The 19,652-nt window shown below is 58.9% G+C and overlaps 1 protein-coding gene across 1 annotated transcript in view; it reads left to right on the forward strand.

Moving 5' to 3' along the window:
- Positions 1–8,402: 8,402 nt before the first annotated feature.
- Positions 8,403–19,652, forward strand: part of ALX4 (ALX homeobox 4) — a 41,043-nt gene continuing 29,793 nt past the window's right edge. Inside the window, exon 1 of the mRNA XM_058527104.1 lies at positions 8,403–8,847. Coding sequence (XP_058383087.1) covers positions 8,403–8,847 — 445 coding nt within the window. The remainder of the gene's footprint in view (positions 8,848–19,652) is intronic.

The following is a 19,652-nucleotide window of genomic DNA, read 5'->3' on the forward strand; positions in this document are numbered from 1 at the left end:
CTCCTACGACAGGTGCTGGGGCCAGGACCCCTCCCTCTCGAGGCAGGCGGCGGGGCAGGCCTGCGGGGGAGGGGTGCAGGCAGAGGGCGCTGACACCAGACCCCCGCCCCCGTCCGTGAGGCCCCGGCACGCTGTGGCTGCGGGGACAGACGAGAGGACGCCAGGCCTGAGAGCCGGGAGCCCTAAGCTCTAGAGTCAACCTGACCTCCTGCTCCCAGTGTGACTCTGGGAAAGGGGCGTCGCCTCTCGGGTTTCCATTTCCCCGGCTGTGAAACAGGGGTGTAGAGGCCCTTGTCTACAGGACAGTGATGAGTTTGCAAAGAGAAGCAATAGATGTGAAGGCGCTGCTGCTGCCAGTGCAAGGTGGGATGGAGCCGGGAGCTGGAGGGCAGCAGCGACCCTCCTCTCTTAAAACCTCCCCCCACACACTCCGCACACCCCCACCTCCTGCACCACAGACAGGAAGGACGGGACTGTGGGAGCCACCAGTTCCTTTGGTCTCTTCCCGCCTGGTGCTTTGAGAGGACCGGACCCAGGGACGAGCTGTGGTGAGGAGCATGAAGCTGACCCATTTTCTTAACGGGGAAGGGCAGGAGCCCCAACTGGCCGTTTCTGTTTCTTTAAGGCTAGGCTGTGATGTTCAAAATAGCAGTCTCCCATATGGAAAGGAGGTGATTATTGCTGTTACTAGAATATACCTTAAGTGAGCATCATCTCATGTAATCCTTCCAGCTATCCTATGAAATGGGTACTATTCTTAGCCCCATTGTACAGAAGAGGAAACTGAGGCCCATGAAAGAAGTCACTTAGTCCCCGTTACACAGCCCAAAAGTGGCAGAACTGGGATTCAAACCTGAATCTAAAGCTGGGCTCTTGACCACACATGGAATAGCTGTGGGGACATTCTGCTGCCTCCTCCCTCCCCCGCTTCCAGCCCCGGAGGCCTCCCCACTGCCCAAGACACACTCCCCAGCCCAGCTCTGTCCCAGAGAGAATCCAGAAGCCCCCTCCCACCATCCAAGAGGACCACACTGGGGGAGAGGGGAGCTTTGGAACTGGAGTCAATGCAGCTGCCACTGGCAGCCCACAAACCCTCAGGGCTGAGGGAGGGGAGAGGGGACCAGTGAAACCTTAGAGGAGAAGGACTCTTGGAGGCGACGGCTCCGAAGTTGTGGGAGAGGAGAAAAGGGAATTATGGGCCATGCTTCCCCCAGTGATGGGAGCAGAGTGAAGTCAGGGTGCTGAGGGAGTGTGGATGCGCTGGTGGGCTCTGGGGACTGTCGGAGAGGAGAGGAGTGGGGAAAGGAGGGGACGGTGGGGAGTGCCCACAGTTGAGCTCAGGGGTCCCCAGCAGGAGAGAATCAGGAGGCCAGTCCTTTCCTGCCTCCGTAGAAGCCTGTCCCTTCACCTCTCCTGGCTCTGGTTTGGTTTTTTTGGGTGCTGGGATGGAAAGACCACCCCTTACTAGACAGGAGTGCCACAGACCTGGAGAGATCCGCTGGTCTGTCAGATGGGCAGTCCCAGGCCGGTAGTGTAGACCTCTCCATTGCAGAGTGAAAGGGTTTGTGGGGAGGAAGGGGGTGAAGTGCAGGTCTGAGGGACCAGAGAAGACTTTGAGGAGAGTCCTGTTTTGTCCCAACAGGCCAGCTCTGCCCAGACCAGTAGGGTTTAACCTTATGGGGGTAGAGACTCCTTTGAGACCTGTCGAAAGTTGTGAACCCTTGCCCCAGAGACAGGCACATGCAGACACACAGTGTGAGGGCGTCCTCAGATCCGCCTGGCCATCAGCACTCCTTTCCCTCCATTACTGAAGCCTCCATCTCCCCGTGGGAGAAAGGGGTAGAAAGCGGGTAGAAAGGTCCTACATACTTCCCTGGAACTAAGGCTGAGCAAGGGCAGATCCTCCCTCTGGGCATCTCAAGAAACTGAGACTTCATTTCTGTGTCCAGAAGGTGCCTCAGGACCCCTGGACATGTGAGGTGGTGTTTGGGGGTCTCCATCTTCCCACGGCCAATCCTGTCCAGCCACCTTTTGAAATCTTAGAGGACTGGCTTCCAGGAGAGAAGGGAGGAGGGGAAGACAAGAAGGGACAGGGGCTTGGTCCAAACACCTGGCTGGGGGTTTGACTAATGACGTTTGGGAATTATCTGTGGATTTAAATTATCTGTGTTCTCCTGGGCTGTAACCGATACACAAAGGGGGCACAGGCTCCGACCCCCGAGGAGCACTTCCGGCTCCGACAACTTCCTCTCCGGATCAAGGATTAAGGCGGTAGGCCCTAGCAGAATGGAGACCTCGTCTCATGAGCTTTCCCGCTGGGTTTTCCACGGCGCTCGCCAGACCCCAGCCCTCGCAACTCTGTCCCTGCCCTGTGCTCTTTGCCTTGCCCTTGCGAAGGGAGCGGAGGGCAGGGGACCAGGTCTGAGCCTTCAGAGGGGAGCCCCAGCCCCGCGCGGAAAAGTACCAGTGCCCCGCGCTCCGAGAGCGGGAGCCAGATCCCGGCAGCGCATCTGGGCGAGGGGGCAAAGGCGTGCGTTCCAGCGGGGTTGGTCGTTTTGCAAAACCTCCGTCCCTCCCGCTTTGTACTTCATTGATGCTCAAGACCGAACAGTGTGTGAGCGACTAGAACTCTCTCCAACGCCTCCTCGTTCATCCCGCACCTCGGGAGTTCGCGCTATTCCCTGATTCTTGGAGATATGTCCCTGAACGCAGGCTTCCTTTTGACTCCCTCGCTCCTGGGCCTTATTAAACATAATGTGGGAGGCGGGGAAGGTAGATGCTCTCTAGGGCCTCTCCCAGCGCTGAATTCCCAAGCGGCTGGCAGCCAGGAGCCGGCGGGGCGCCGGGCTCCGGGAACGGCTCAGACCTAAACTCGAGGGTGTGAGGTGGAAGCCGTGGGAGGGGACGCAGCGCGGGCCACGCGGCGCTCCCGGGGCGCTGCTAGCCAGGTCTGGGCCGTGTCCTGTGCCCCTTCCCGCCAGGTTCCACCTCGGGCTCGAGGCGCCTAGGCGACCCCCGCTCCTCCCGCAGGGCAGCGGGGCTGCCTTGGGTCCTGCGCCCACACTCGCCGCGGCATCGAAGCGCCTGGAGAACCTCGGTGGGGCAGTACCTGCCTCCATCCGACAGACAGGGGGCGCGGCTGGCCCGAGGGCAGCGCGGGCGTGGGAGCAGAGCACGGGAAGGTGCCTGGGGTCCGCATTCCGGGGAGACTGGGCTGGGAGGCTGGGTGAGGTGGCGAGCGCTGACGCCGATTTCGGGGCCTCGGCCTCCGCCCCGCGGAGGGCACGGTGGGTCGGCGCGCGCGGCCGGGGCTGGCGAGTGGTCCGAGTCCCTGGCCGGATTCGCCGCTCTCGCGCCCGCGCCGGCGGCACTGGAGAAGTGGGAGCTGCTCTGCGCGCCCCGCAGGCCGGGGGAGAGCAGGAACCTTTCGACCCACCGATCCCCAGAGATCTCTGAGAGCTGGGTTTGATTGCAGAGATCACGGAGAACACATGGTAGTTAGGAGCGTGGGTTGTGGTGTGAGATCCCCTGAGTTCGATTCCCAAGTCCTCTGCTTTGGTGTGTGACCCTAAGCCATTGCCTCACTTTTCTGCGCTTCTATTTTTTTATTCATTGTAAAATGAGGATAATAGTACCCCCACAGGGCCATTGTGAGGACTGCAAAGATCTTCACGTGCAAGAGCTTGACTTGTAACGGTTGTCCAACACATGATTGCTAAGATTATGTTGTTATATCCAGAGTGTGAGGTCTGAGTTCAGGCGTCTGCAGAGCAGGAGGGTTCCTGCCCAAGATTTATATCATTTCTGGCCTCCCTGATTTATATCCTGACACTCCCCCCCACCTCCGTGCAGGTGTCCAAAACGTCATTGTATCCTCCCCAAACTTCTTTGTTACCTCCTACCATTTACACAGGAGCAACTTCCAGCCAAGTAGCATACGGTACTTGCTGAGATGGGTATGGCCCCCATTTTACTCACACTTGGGACAGTCAGGTGAGGTCACATAGAAGATAAAAGGGACTGCCTCCCCCCTCCCCCACAGCTCCACTATTTGTCCAGTGGGGGGCGGGAGTGGAGGGACCTCACACCAAAGGGGGTGGCTCCAAGTCTGTCCTTCCCTTTGAAAGAAAGATGTGGCTTCCCCCCATCAGGGACCTTCTAAGGGACTCAGTGCCCCACCCTTGGCCTCAAGCAGTCAAGCCCTGAGCCACAGGGACTGGGCAGTCACCCTCCGGACCTGGGGCAGTGCTCCCCGGCTATTCATTCGTTCATTTATTCATTCATTGGTTCATTTGCTTGTTTGTCATTCACTCAAAAGACATTATTAAGCGGTGCTATGTGCCAAGTACTGTACTTGCTGCTGGGGAGACAGGAGCCGTGTACTGGCATTCTAGCAGGAAGACAGGCAATGAGATATGTAAATCAGCAACTGTGGGAGATAACGTCAGATCAGGATGGACGCTATGGAGGAAATACCAGGTGGATGTGACAGAGCAGTAGGGAGAGTGGTGAGGAAGGCCTCCCAGAGGAGGTGACACTGGACACTTGGCCTTGACAAAGAAAGACTGTTCTTCACCACTTCCCCTTCGCCTGCTGTGTTGGAGTCTCCTGAAGAAGTGGGAAGCCACTTCCAGGAGAGCTGATGGGGAGAGGCAAAGGGAGGGAGAGGAGGGCAGCCAGGGATGTGCCTACCAAGGGGTGAGGGTGCAGGACTTGAAGCAGACCCCACCTAGTACGCTGTGAAGTAACCGGAAATGCAGAGATAGGCCAGGCATGTCAGGGGTGTCTGGAGGGGATTGGAGACAAACCGCAAGCCACAGGGAGCCTCTGCTGCTGGAGAGCAGAGGCAGGGGCCAGAACCGGGCTTCGGTGCCCTCGGCTTGCCAAATGGCTGGAAGGGTGCCCTACACCCCCAGGGAGGAACTGGATGAGAATGGCTCGGCTGAGCTCGGCTCAGCTATGGGTGGAGGGATGGACGGATGGATGAATGGATGGATGAGCCGATGGATGAGCAAATGATCGAACACACACAGAAATAACCAGCTACACTTCTTAGCATTCTCCCCGAAAGATGTATTCGAAGGGACTTAGGAGAGAGAGTCGGTGCATAAGTTTGCATAAGGTAAAGGACATACCCAGAATGTTCTCACAAGGTCACAAGCAAACCCACACTCACTTCTTCACTTGCAGGCACACACTTGCTCTGAGCCCATGTATAAGGTACAATGTGGAAAGGTAGAGGACCCTCATGCTGGTTCCCAGGACGCACGACCCCAGCGCACAGGAGAAATGCCGGCTGAGGACATCAAATGCTGTGCCCTGAGTGCTTTGGGTCTGAAATTCCCAGAGTGGCCAGGAAAAGGTCAAATAATGAGGCAGTAATTAAACAGGTAATAAAAGAGTGGGGTGGGTAGGCGGTGAGAGGCAGCACTCAAAGAAAGATTCCTGGATGGCCGCAGGGTTTTCCTTGCATCGAGAGCTTGCAGCAGCGCAGAAGTTACTGGAGAATATCGTGTAATTGCAATTGTACCTGTCTTGGGGTGGTTCCTTCCCTCCCCAACCCCATGCATTTTGCTTATCATCGGCTTCCTCTTGTGCCTAGACCTGGAATCTGAGGAGGGGGAGAAGTGGAGAGGTTGCTATCACCTTCTAGGTGTTTGCAGGCAGCTTCTGGGCGCATGGACCGGAGGAGCCTCCTGCCTTGGAACTCCTTGGCAAAAATTAGCCTCTAAGCCCCCGGACCACACAGCATCTTCATTCATTCATTCAACACACATTTTAAGAGCACCTACACTGTGCCAAGCCCTGCGGTGAACAAGACAGGCCTGGCCCTGCTCTGGGAGAACTCGCTGTTGTCGTGCAGGTGCAGCCGGGGAGAGGCCGGCGCACTTCAACTTTGTCGCTTGATTTAGGAAGAAGGGGAGGGAGAGTGACCGGCTGTCCTTGGTCGAGGAAACCAAAGAGGCTGGTGCCTGGCTGGGCAGTGGAAAGAACCTCGGGTCCAACAGCCCTGGCTTTAATATTTTATTCCACAAATATCTGTGGGGTGCCACACTGGGCAGAGGCTGCCCTCAGGGAACCTCTGACTAGTGAGGTCGAGATGAACACCAACCCTGAAACCAGACAACCACGAAGTTCAGTATGGAGTACCAAATCAGCTGGGAGAGATGGAAGGCTTCCTGCAGGAAGGGACTCTAGGCTGCACCCCAAATCGTTAGCAAGACAAAAGTGCAGGGGTGAGACTGGGGAATTCCGGATAGAGGAAACCTCTACCATAAGGTGCACCGGCAGAACCTGGCAGGTTCTAAGAACTGAAACTTCGGCCGGATGGGGGCATTTGTGATGATGGCAGGCTCATCCACTTTTTGCTTTCTGAGGTTGCAAAATTAGTTGGTTTCTTTGAGTTTCAGTCTACCCATCTGCAAAATGGGTATGACAAGGCGAGCGTTGCCAGGTTGTTGGGAGGGGCTGGGGGAATGACCTGTGGATGATTTCCGGCACCACAGGCGCTCGATAAATAGAAGAACCTCACGTGGCTTAGGTCTGCGGGCCAGAACGCGGGTCCCGATGGGCGGCGGGGGAGGGGTTCGGGCCTGCGCACCCCTGGCCGCGGTTTTCGGAATATCTTTATTAACCAGCACTTCAAGGTAAGCCGCGATGGAAACCAGATGTGTGATCGCGCAGTCGGCGGCAGAGCAAGGAGCAGAGATACCAAGGGAGGGCGGTGGGGGTGAGGATTAGCCCGCATGAGGTTGGGGGGAGAAGCGCGACCCCCCATATATTTTTTCTTTGGGAGACCTTAGGTGCAGAAGATCGATTTCTGACCCACATTTCTGGGTTCAGGGCACTCAGGCCCTCTCATTCTACTTCGCCCCTTCACCTCTCACCTCACTCCCAGCCTCCCTGGAGGGACGTCCTCGATCCACGGATTTTCCCTGCACTTAATCGAGGGTTGCTCGAACTGGTCTCCTTCGAATAGAGTCATTCCGGAGTCGGAGACCCGTTTCCTCTGTTCTTTGCGTTTCGCTTGTCGGCAACGCCATCGCGGGACCGAGGAGGGACTAGCCTCGGCCAGGTGACCGCACCTCTTTGAGCCTCAGTTTGCTCATCGGAAAACTGGGGACCCCAACCTCCACCACTCACGGTTGTTGCGAGGCGCAGTGATGACTAGCCGAGTGACGGGGGTTTGACGCACCGTGCAAGCTCTTCTCCCTGCCTGTGGCCGTCCCCGGACCCTGACACGTGTCGGTGAGGGAAACCACAGCCGGTCGAATCCAAGCCATTCGTTTAACAGTCGGGGACAGGGAGGCTAGAGAGAGGAGAGACCGCCTCGGCCCGCCCCGAGCAGTGAGCAGGTGACAGCGCGACGACGGGGCGCGGCCAGCGGGTCTCCAAGCTCCTTACTCTCAGCCCCACCAGCCAGAAGATGCCCTCGGCTGGGCGCAGGGCTCTGGCCTGGGAGGAGAGAGGAGGGGAGGGGGCAGCGCTCTAAAGCTTCTGAAGCCTGGCCCAGCCGGGGGCCTCTCCAGCGGTGGAGCAAACACAGGCCCCTCCGCACCCCTACCCAGCGCCCTTATAGGGGAGGGAGATAGCTAACAACACGTGAAAGTGGCCGTGCACAGAGCGACTGCAGCGGGTCTGTGTTAATTTCATGGAGGAACCGAGAATGGGGAAGAGGAATTGAAAACAGAGGAAAAGGCACCAGGGGGAAGGCCCGCAGCTGCGCGGCCAAATTCGCGCGGAAGGGTCCAAACACTCGCTTGCACCCGGAGGCTAGCGGCCCGTCGGACTCCGACTGTAAAAACCTGTCAGGTTTTTTTCTTTTAATCTGTCATTAAAGTTTTGCATGCCCCACTGCCCTAGGCCCAAGTTGGACCGGCCAATTTTCCGCCTCGGGAGCCCTGGGGGTCCTGACATTCCCCGGCCCCGCCTATAATCGGAAAGGCCCTCGGGCGCCTCCGGGTTGACTCCCCTGAGAGAAAGTTAGTAGCATCTCCCTAGAGAGAGGACGGGGGGCTGGGGCGGGTGGCGGGAGAGGAGGGAGAGAGGAGGGAGGGGAGAAGGAAGGAGAGAGTCAGGAAAAAAAAATCTCTTTTTTTCCGCTTCAAAACCTTACGAGGGTTTGGGAGATCTGGTCAACTTTCCGAAACATCTGAATCTTTTTACAGCCCTCCGTTCTTTCCCTGGGCCAGCTGTGGGGAGGGAGAAGGGTGGAGGGACGAGAGGGGGGGGGGAGGGAGGGAGGGAGGGAGGCAGGCGTGGAGGGGAGGAGGGAGCGCGAGCAGGCCGGCGCGGAGCGCGCAGCCACCGCCTCCTCGCCTCTCCAAACTCCCGGCCAAGGCGCGCGGTGGCGTCCTCGCGCTCTCGCTCGCGCCCCCGCCCGCCGCCCGCGCAAGCCAGGCATGAACGCTGAGACTTGCGTCTCTTACTGCGAGTCGCCGGCTGCAGCCATGGACGCCTACTACAGCCCGGTGTCGCAGAGCCGGGAGGGCTCGTCGCCTTTTAGGGCATACCCCGGCGGCGATAAGTTCGGCACAACTTTCCTGTCGGCCGCCGCCAAAGGGCAGGGATTCGGGGACGCCAAGAGCCGGGCCCGCTACGGCGCGGGGCAGCAGGACCTGGCGGCACCCCTGGAGAGTGGCGCCGGGGCGCGGGGCTCCTTTAACAAGTTCCAGCCCCAACCCCAGCCGCCGGCCCCGCCGCCGTCGCAGCCGCAGCCCCAGCCGCCCGCGCAGCAACCGCATCTCTACTTGCAGCGAGGCGCCTGCAAGACGCCCCCGGACGGAAGCCTCAAACTCCAGGAAGGCAGCGGCGGCCACAACGCGGCCTTGCAGGTCCCCTGCTACGGTGAGTGCACGTGTGGGTCCCTCGGGGCTGGGGCCACTAGGGCCCGTGTCTTTGGCATCCCTGAAACCCATTCGGCGTGCGAGAGGCAGGAGTGGCGGGCAGGGGAGGCGCGAGGACGAGCAGCGGGTGACTCCGGGTGGGAAAATGGGGATCGACTGCTGCGAGGGAAGATGCGCCCTGCCCCCTGCAGATCCCCCGGGCAAGGGCGCGGAGCGTTTTGGCTATTCAGCTCCAGCTGGAGTTTGTTTCTCCCCCTCTTTGCGGTTTCCCCAAACTACTCTCTGCGCGCTGCCCGGAGGTCGGCTTGGAAGCGGATACTTCGCACCGGCTCAGGGCGCGCGGCGGGGAACAGCCGCGGAGCAGCCCTCGGGCACGGGGCTCCGGGGCTGCCGAGGCCTCCCTCCCTGCCGGCTTGGAGGCTCCTCGGGTGGCGCCGCAGGTGGGAGCATCGCAGGTGCGGAGCCCGGTTGGGACCCCGGAGGTTAGCCGGCGGAGCGCGCCCCGGACGCCGTGAAACAGGGACGCCGCATGGGTGCGGGTCCAGAGACGCCGGGGGCCGCGGAAGACCCGAGTCCGGGAGCCCAGAGCGCAGCTCGCAGCGAGGAGGCCGGCCGGCCGAGGTCCCAAGCGTGTCTCCGCCGGCGAGCCTGGGAGACGGCCGGCCTCGGAACAAAGGTGTAGGACCGACCCCGCAGGGAGGCAGCAAGCCGCGGAGCTCCAGGCGGCGCGGAGGTTCGGAAAAAGGGAGGGTTCTGGGTCCTGATTTGGGCCCACAGAGAACCCGAGGCCTAAATGACCTCCAAGCCCCCTTGAACGTGGCTCCAGGACGCAGGCCTGGGCCCCCAGAGCAAGGCAACCGGAGTGGCAGGGAGAGCTTCTCAAGGACGCCCTGAGGCCAGAGCAGCTCGGGAGGCTAGTCTTTCTCTTCCACAGAATCGGGACTGGTGAGCCCCAAGCTGGCAGGGAGAGAAACTGAGAAGGGAGGGAAAAATCTCTAGGCTAGGAGCCCTGGCCTGCAGGCAGGGCCCTGGAGATGAGCTGGTTCTGACAGGGCAATGGCTTTGAGAGACACCAGGCCTGGGGGCAGAGGTGGGCCATGGAGGCTTTGGTGGCTGGAAAAACCTTAAGAAAACAGCCCATCGCACTTTCTTACACTCAAACTGGCGCTCCCACAGGCTCAGAATTAGTTCATTAGGCAGTGTTAACAGACATTCACACAACCATACACTTGTCTACGCTTGCATTCTACACACACACACGCTCTTCTTCATGAGCCAACGTGGTCACACACCAAGTACACTCACTCATGTGGCCTTGAGCAGAGCCACACACCCCCAAAGCCACAGGCCGGGACTGAGAGCAGATTTAGAAAGATCCGGTGGCTTTCCCCACTTCCTGCACCTTTCCTCTCCACCTTCCTGTTGGAGTGAGATCAGGTGCTCAGATCACAGACACTCAGGGCTCCACACAGGTGCTCCAGCCACACTCGGACAGTGGGGCTCTCAGCCCTGTGCTCATCCACTGGCCTGTCACTTGGGACTGTGAGAGCCAGTCACAGACTGGGGGACCCACAGAGGTTCACTGTGCAAAGCCAGGGGACTCATGGATTTTTTTTCCCACTGCACTGGATTGTCATGTTTTAAAGAAATTCTCCAGTGAGGCTTCTGACGAGGCCAAGATATTAGGCAAGGAGAGATTCCCAGCTGCTTCAACCTGTCGTTTGCAAGATGCCTTCAGGTCCAGAGGGAAAGGGGAAAGGGCTGGCTCCCTCTGAGCACCCTCTCTGAGGCCTGCTGCGCCCCCACAGCCAGCCTGGCCCTTTAGCATTAGCCATGGGGGCAACCCACAGTGTGACCTGAGAGCAAGCAACTCCTCTAAACCCCCATTTCTTCATCGGCATCATGGGGAGATAAGAGTAGGGCTCATTGGGAGGTAAATGTTCCCCCAGCGAGAGAGCAAGAGTCTAGCCTGCCCTTCTCCACGTTTCTATCATCAGCCTCCGTGCTGTTGGGAACCTGTAAGCGCCCAATTCTGAGGACAGAGCAGGCCCCTGGCCCTGCTCTGGGCAGAGCCAGAAGCTGCAGGTTGGGACAAAAGGCAGCCTGGAATCACCCACAGGGCCTGGCTCCTCTGCTGCCCAAGATGGAGGCGCTGCTCAGGGCAAAGCCACAAAACGCAAACAGCTCTGTTTATGCTTTTCTTTCCCTTGGCAGCTGAGTTTCCCTGGCTAGGGGGAGATTTCTGGCTCTTGCCCCAAAAAGATTAGGCACATTAGGTTCAAGATGAGGAAACCGAGGCCCCAAGCGGCAAGGCTGTGCCCTTTACAGAGGCAGCTGGGAGGAGGGCCCTTGGAGTTGGCTTTCTACATGGCCAGCAAGCAGGGAAACTGAGGCACACATCGACAGCGGTTCTCTCCCACACTTCTGAGAGTGTACTCAAAAGGGGGAAAATGGGATGCAAGGAAGAAGCCTCGGGATGTTCCCAGGAACTCAGGGAAAGGCGGAGGCAGACACCACCCGGCCGCTCAGCTCGGCCCCTGCTGATCTCGGTTCCCACCGCAGGTAGCTTCCAGCTCACTACCTCCTGTCCAGCTCTGTTGGTCTCGGGGCCGGAAGCCAGTCTCTCCATCTGCGTAACTACAGCGAGCGAGAGGTGAGGCTCCGAGGCCTCCTCCCAGACCTCAGCCCTGGGGAGCCACTCAATCCAAGCGCCCCTCGGCCAGTGAGGTGTGGGTCTCGGGGTGGGGGGGCGGTGCGCCAGGGCCCCGTCGAGGAGCGCGGGGCGGGGGAAGCCGCTTGGAGTCTCCGCCAGCCGGGCCTTCTGGGAGTTGGCAAAAGAGATGAGAAATCCCCCCAGGCTGCAGACATCCCTGCCACCCCTTCCCGGGCCCCCGTTTCCCCATCAGTACTGAAAGAGCGCCGAACGAATGAGATGACTCCGCAGTCCCCACCGGGTGCAGGGTTATTCGCATTTTTACGAAAGAGCCCCACCGGGTTCTCGCCTGCCGCAATCCCGACCCGCCACGCTCCGCGTCCACACTTTGGCCTTCCGAAGTCCTTGCCCATCCCCTCCCGTCCTTGTCCCCGTGGACCCCAGGAGACACGCCAGGTCGCAGACCCGACGCTTCGCAACGGCACCAAGATCTTCCTCGCCGCCTGGCCCCCAAACCTCGTGCCGACTCCCGGAGCCGCCGCCAGCGCACCAGGCCTCGGCCATGCGCCCCGGGACGCTTCGGGGAGCAGCCCTGCCACCTCTTCTCTTTCGCTTTCGATTCGGTGCACGCAGGTTTTCGTTGCAAGCCGACGGCTACCTTCCCATCCGCCGGCCCCGGAAGGCAGCGCCCCCAGCGCGGAGGTCTGGGGAGACGCCGGCCGGCCGGAAACCCCTGGGGCGCCGCCGCGGGGCTGGTCCTGATCTGTCGAATTAGACGCAGTGTTTGAACGCTAGGGACATGTATTTCCCCGCACCGACACAATCTACACACCACAAAACGTGTAAACTCCGCCCGGCTCATATTGGAATTTAGTCAAAGAACTGGAGTGTGTTTTTGTATAAGAGGAACCCCCCAAAAGACAGCGAGAAACGGAGACGCGGGCAGAAGCAGGAAGAGCCCGTGGGAGATTTTGGGGTGATCGAGGGAAAACCCGAGCCTGGGAGCTGCGATGTCGCCCACCCCGCCACCCCCACCAATATTTTTTGTGGGGAGGGGGAAGGAGGATGCTTTTAATTTTTCGCTGTGTTAATGTCCCTAGCAGCCAGCTTGCTCCAAAAGTCCGGGCTAAACCCACACGTTCTTAAATAGAAAAACAGAAGGCCTGGATTAAAGGTTTAGTATTATTTTCAATCGGTCGATTTGCACAAAGTTTTCTTTATTATAATTTACATACAGTGAAGTACACAGCTAAGTGGCAAGTTCGAAGAATTGTTATGTCTGTGCACGCTCGTATAACTACTACCTGGATCAAGATAAGACCATTTACGTGTTGTGTATGTACACGAAAACTTTGGGGAGAAAATCTTGTAAGTTGTTTTAAGAAAATTTCGGAAGAGACTTAGGAGACCCACCCCCCATTCCACTGCCACCCCCTGTTCCCGACGATGCTGTTTCTGGAGTAGGGTGACTCTGTGCGCCCGGGCATGTGCGCGGTCCGGACTCTAAAGCGAGGTTACTACGGGCTGCGCCAGGACCCTCGCCGCGGCCACCGGGCTGTCCCGGAGTCTCCGAAGCCCTGAGCCGTTTGCGCCGCAAAGCGCGGTCGCGGTAGGAAAACAAGTTGAAAATACCATACGTAAAATTTCGCCAAAATCCTGGCGCCTTTCGTTTTGGAGAGCAGCTGGGCGTCCTTTTCCTCCGTCTCCGTCCGTTTCTCTCTTCCCGCAGCCCTGCGCGCGGCTTTGTTTTGGTGGCCAGTTGAAATATGAAATGGAAATTCAGCGGCCTTTGCAGCTCCGGGGGTGAGGGAAGGTTGGAGTCCCGCGCGTTTGTCGGGGGTTCAGGCTCCTCCGCTGACCCCTGGACCAGTGTGCCCGAAGCAGCAGGCGGGGAAAGGAGGGGAAACCTCCCGCGGCTCCGCGGCAAAGGATGGGGGAATGGGGAGGCCGCGCTGGAGCGGTGCGCCTTTCGCTGCAAGGGAAGGGGAGTTGCGGGTGGGGGCTCCGAGGCTCGGCGGGAGAGAGCTCCTTGCACCCGGGGCCTCAGCGTCCTCGCTCCCAGGACCCCCGCTCAGGATGCCAAAGGACCTAGGCCCAGCACTGCTTTGGATGGGGCGGGGAGGGCACGGTCCTGCGTAGGGTCGCCGCCTGCTAGGTGCCACCTGGCCACGTGCTCCCACAGCTACGGGGTTTCCCAGACCTTGCTAAACGGTTCTGCGCCTCCCTCAATAGGGTGACAAGGCGAGTCATCAGATTGGAAAACCAAGCCGGCGAGGCCCCGGCAACCTGGTGGTATCGCCCAGAGAATTCAGAGAGCTAAGGGTCCCCTCTAGCTCAGGGCCGTGGGCACCACCCGCCGTCGGCAGGTCCCGACTAGACAGTGAGAAGAGGCCCTTCTTTAAACAAGGCCCATTTGGGGAAAGAGAGATACCTCTCTCGGCCAGCAAGCTCTCCCAGCCACAGCGGAGATCAGAGTTACTGGTGGCCCCCAGGGACCTTCCCTCCAGAGGTGCAGCCCTGCACCTTCTTCTCTTGCCTACAGACGTGCAAATGGGCGACACCCCCACCTCCATTCAAGATGCCCCTTCCTCACCCAGTAGAGGGGAGCGGAGTAACCTGGGAGCAGCAAATGCCGCGCTGCCTGGAAGCTAGGCTCCCCAGAAAGGCTGACTCAATGGAGCAATGGAAACCTCCAGTGGGTCCAGGGGGGTGTCGCGGGGGCCCCAGACGCACCAGACACGCCCATCCTCCCCTCGCCCCCGGCGCGTTCTGTAGCCTTAGCAAAGACCCTCTTCTCCACCGCATCCCAAGCCGCACCGCCAGCACCAAGGAGGAGAGGGAGGAGTGGAAAGGGAGTAGTGGCTTGGCGGAGAGAAAAAGAGATCCGAAAAGGGGAGGCTCAGGGGAGCGAAAGGCCGGGGAGTGGGGTGGCGATGTGAGGCAGCGAACAGTTTCGGATTCTGGCTCCAGAGGCAGCTGGAAGGGTCACCATGGCAGCTCCCTTGCAACCGGAGTGCCTTTCTGGAGAGGAGGGTTCCTGGGAGATACTGGTGGGGTGTGTGTGTGTAAGAGGCGCCACCACCCGCCAAGTACCTGTCTTTCTCTGCGACCTCGCCGCGTGTACTTGGGGCCGCACGGTCGGTCAGGGCTGCGGGGCGCGGGCGCTGCTGCTCATTCGAGAGAGCGTGCCGGTGCGCATTTCAGCGGATACTTAAAGTAGATTGTCTTGGAGCGGATTCTCCTTTCAAACTGCGCGCCGCGAGCCTGGGTGTCGGCCCCAAGTACCTTGCAGACGGACTGCCGGCGACCCTGGTCGAAACAAAGCAGCTGGTTCTCCGTGCGCTCCGAGCGCCGTGGCGGAGAAGACGGAGAGGCTGGGGAAGGTTTGGGCCGCGATGCTAAGATCCAGCTTGGCACACGTGCGGGGCAGGGTGCACAGTCCAGGTATAGATCGCGGCGGGAATCCACCGCTGTGTTCTCTACTGCCTGCACGGCCTTAAGGAGGTCCCTTCCGCTTCCCTTTCTGGGTTCCAGTTTTAGCTCTGTGAAATGCGGGAGTTTGGACAATTTCCAAAGGCCCTCGAGGTGTTCCTGTGCCGGTAGCACTCTAGACTCGCCTACACCCAGTTTCCCTGCCCTCCCCACCTTTACACACATTTTTGTCCGGGAGAAACTGGGTAGAGTGGGCGGAAAAGGCTCCCCGGGAAGCGGAAATAGGTCCTGAGGGTTCCCTGGGGTGTGCTACTGGGCTCAGGGACCAAGTGGGCAGCGGTCCCAGGACCAAGTGGGCTAGCGGTCCTGGAGGGCCGCTGCTGAATGCAGGTTCTAGACTCTAAGCTGGGGTTTAAATATGGAGAGGGTGTCTTCTTGCCCACAAGTGACCTGCCTCAAGCCAAGGCTCTGGGGTTCCTGGCCCCTCGGGGCTGCTCATGTGCCCTGTCTGCACTCATCCTATCTCCGCAATTCCTGAGCATCTGCCAGTGCCAGACCTTCTCCTAGGACAACAAACTGAGGGTCTGCCTGCTATCCCATAGCTTACGTCCTTGCAGGCGTACACGTTTGGAATAATAAATGTTTACTGGCTGGAAGGATGACTGAAGAATTGGGTCTCATTCAGAGTGTTGCCAGAGCACGATTAAGGCCACCTGTGAGCATATCCCAGTCCTTTTGTCAGTGTGAGTGGAGGCCTGGGGGTTTGTGTGAGCATATGCACAGCATGAACGTGGGCGAGTGTGTGCCCCACCCATACTCATTGGTCCGCGGCCTGCTGTCCGAGTGTTTCAGGGTGTGGCCGTGTGTACTAATTTGTGTGCACCCCTGTGCTTCCCCCAGCGCTTGCATCTGTGTACCCCGTGTGCATGAGCCACATGCGTGCAAGGGCGAGCACCTGCGCGCCTCCCTGACGCCCCTCCCAGCCGGTGCATGGTGTAGCCTCTGCCGCCAGCGTCGCGGGCTGTGGAGACGGTGACTAAGCGCCTGTGCGTCATGGCCTGTGGCCTTTCCCTCCGATGGTCGCGACTCCCCAGGGAGGCTGACTCACCGAGTGGCAGGCTCAGTCCCCCTGTGGCCAGTGGGGGGGCGCGGGTATTGAGCCCATGGGTCTTCTTGGTGCTCACACAGGGTCCACCCAGCCTACCCACACTGCAGCGAGGCTTCCCCCCAGCCCCCAGCTCTTCAGTGTACCCTCTGTCCTGTGTGGCTCACTGTGGAAGAGAAACCCTCCCGGGCACCATCTTTATGCACATTATGGATCCCATTTAAGCAGATGAGCAAACTGAGCCCAAGGGGAAATGGGGCCCCATAGCCGACTTAGTGGGAAGAGGGGAATGCACCGTGGGTTCTGCTCCTTGCACTGCTGGGGGTAGGGGAAGAAGGAGTGTGGGAACACCTGCTCCAGCTCTCACCCACTCTTTCTGTGTGGCTGTAACCCCACCGGGAAATCACACACACTCTCTGTGCATCAAATAGAGAAGATGCTTGTGGTCCCCACTCTCCTTAGAAGAAAGGCAACTCCCTCATGAGTGCTGGGGTTACAGGCAACAGGAGAGCACCCAGGAGTGCCCAGTGGGATGGCAGGGACTCATCCCGCATGGGACCTCGCAGGGCTGGGCCTCCTGCTCTCTGCCTGTTCCCTGGGCCAGGTTTTCTTTCCTAAGTGGTGGAAACGTGGGTGCGCAGGAGGAGGGTTTGCTGAGCCCATGTGGCCGACCTCCTCCTCTCCTGGTTGAGAACTGGTACTTCTCCCCACATGCAGCTCATTGTGGTGCTAGAAGAGACACCAGACATCTGCTGGCCCAAATGTCCTATTTCACGGACAAGGGGACTGAGATGCCTGATTCTCCTTACTCATGGCTCACCAAACGTGGCCTGTTACTGTGCCAGGCCTTGTGGGGGCTTCTGAGAAGTGCTGGACACAACCCCTGCCTTCAGGTCCAGAGCGGAAGACAGACCAGTAACTTGGTGATTCCCATTCACTGGGGCCAGTGCTGGAGCAGGGAAGCCCTGACTCAGGCCAGGCAGAGAAGGGCCGAGTGTCTTGCCCTGGGGTGTCTGGTGGCAAGAAGGGCTGTCCCCGGGGTTTGTAGCTCATTAGCAGCGCCCCCTCCCTACTCCGAGGTGGGCGTAACCTTGCCCAGTAAGGGGCTCAGAGAAGTTGAGAGAAGTTGGGAGTTGCCACAGACCCCCTGAATCTTCTCTGGTAGCTGAAAAGCTGTCTCTGCTTCTCTTTCTTTCTCCTTTTCTGCCTCCATGCTTTCTCTGGAGATCAAGAGGTCTGGGTTCAAGTCTTGGCTTTTCCATGGAAATAGCCCTGTGCCTTTGGAACAGTCCCCTTAATCTCTCTGGTTCCACTCAATTTCTTCATTTGCAAAATGGGGCTGTTTGGGGCTCTGAGGGGAGTGTGAGGGAGTGTGACCATGCTGAGAGGTGGTGTGCCTGCAGATAGGGTCAAGTTCTCTGCCTGAGAAGACTCGGGGGCCCCACCGCCTCGTGTTCTCTGCCCTTTGAGAGTACTAGGGTATTGCAAATGGGGGTGGAGTTCTGATCAGGTTTCAGAGGGTGGGTGGAGACTCTGGGGCCCTCGCAGAGGTGTGGGCCTCTCCTGTGTCCTGGGATCTCCCGGGCCCTGTCTGCAGCTGCAGCGGCGCCATTCAGCCCTGGGGGTTCACCTCTGCCTCACGTCCAGCACGGAGCTGGGACAGTTCCGCCACCCCCGCCATCAAGAAGAGAGCTCGCCGTCGGGCAGGTCAGACAAACATGCACACAGCTCGCCTCCACAGGTCCCCTTTCGGGGCCTCATCTCCGATCTGTGAAACCCCTGCATGGTACTCCATGACTTCTGAGGCCCGCGGTTCTGTGCTATTCCAGGCCTGGGATGGAGGCGCCGAGAGAGGTGGATGGGTCCTCTGGGCCCACCACTCTGCTGGATTCGTGGTACCGAGAGAGCCTCCTTGGGAGGCAGAAGGTTGGTCCCACCTGCCAAAGGGGAAGAGTGTGGCGTGCCTCGCCTGGCTCCTCCCTCAGTCTTCCCATGTGCAGGACACAGACGATAATGAAGTGAGGCTGATGGGGCGTGAGTTAGAAGGGGGTTAGAATTGGCAAGACAGGCCTCTGGTGCTGATGACACCACGTGATGGCCCACTTTCACTGAGCGCTCCTGCCGGTGCAGTAGGCAGTGTGCCACGTGCTTCTCGTGTGTGATTCCATTGACTCCCAGTCACGGCCCCCTGAGAGAGATGCTGTTAGCATCCCTATCTCATGGATGAGAACCTCTACGAGAGCCTCGTAGAGCGTGGTAACTCGCCCAAGGTGGGACGGCTAGCAAGAGAGACGGCAACTTCTTGATGACCAAGGGCTCTGAGAAGCTAAAAGGCCTCCTTTTGTAGGATGATCCTAATGAGACTTGAGGGCACCCGAATCCTATTCCGGATGATATGAGATTGGAAGACAGGGTTTTATAAACTCGACCCCCAGTGAGCTCTTCCCATCTGCACATCTGGGGGTGTGGTGGAGGGTCAAGGGTGAGCTGGGTGCCTGGCAGGTCGGCGTTCTAGACCTGACTGTGACCTTGGGCACGACTTCTTCACCTGTTCAAATGTCCCACTGAGCTGCGTGAGAGCGGGGGGCCAGGCATGCGTAGGTGCTTCATAACTGTTCCGAGGGATTACTCCTCGAGTTTCCAGAGGCCCCAGGAACGTACCAGAACCTCTGGTCAGAGCAGGGTGGATCTGAGGAACATGTGTGGGGCCAAACAATGGGGAAATGCCCTCCTCTGGGGAGGATGAGAGACTGGGTGAGGCTCTTCTCTGTTCTGTTTCAAACCATGTTCCCAGAGCCTGGAGCAGGGCTTGGTGTACAGGGTAGGTGTTCAATAAATGTTTGTTGATGAATGAATGAATGAATGAATGAATGAATGATATGGGATGTGAATATGCAAGGAACTCTAAAAATCTTTCTATCGTCTCTTCCTCCTTCCTTTAAATCTAGTCGTGGGGTGAGAACCCGACTTCTAGTTCTCTTGCATCCTGCTGGAAAGTAATTTATTTCCACAGGGATCCCTGTCGGGGGTGGGAGCAGGGAAGTCCTGGGCGGCCCTACTTTGTGTGAGCCTTAGGTCCTCTCAGACTCTGGCAGGTGGAGGGGCACCCCCCTTTTCGTCACTGTTCCCTCTTTGCCTCTCATCTTAGAGGCCACAGGCTGGGGTCCGGCTGCTGCACCCCCAGGGCTGGCTCCAGCTAAACTGGCAGTTCTACCCCGTCCTGCAGGGGTGTGCCCCTGTGTCAGGCAGGCATCCAGCATTTGGCAGTGAATGAGCTGATTCCTGCCCTCAGGGAGCTGACAGCCTCATTAGCCGCAGTGGGAGTCCCCAGGGAAAGTGCAAATGGACTGGGGCTTCATGGACAGGGGCATTTGAAGTGGACTTTGGAGGTTGAATAGGAGCTCACCATTTGAAGGAGCCAGAAATGGCACTCTAGACTCAGAAAACAGCACAAACAAGGGTCAGGAAAGTATCTGGAGTGTTTGGGAAAGAGCAAGTGTTTCGTGCAGGGGGCATGATGGATACAGGCATGATGGAGCTTGAGGAATGGTGGGGGCAAAGCCAAGAGGGCCGTTCACTTCCTGCTGAGGAATACAGACTCTGGGGAAGCCCCTGG

The sequence above is a fragment of the Diceros bicornis genome, chromosome 31, assembly GCF_020826845.1.
Source record: "Diceros bicornis minor isolate mBicDic1 chromosome 31, mDicBic1.mat.cur, whole genome shotgun sequence".
NCBI classification, from domain to species: Eukaryota; Metazoa; Chordata; class Mammalia; order Perissodactyla; family Rhinocerotidae; genus Diceros; species Diceros bicornis.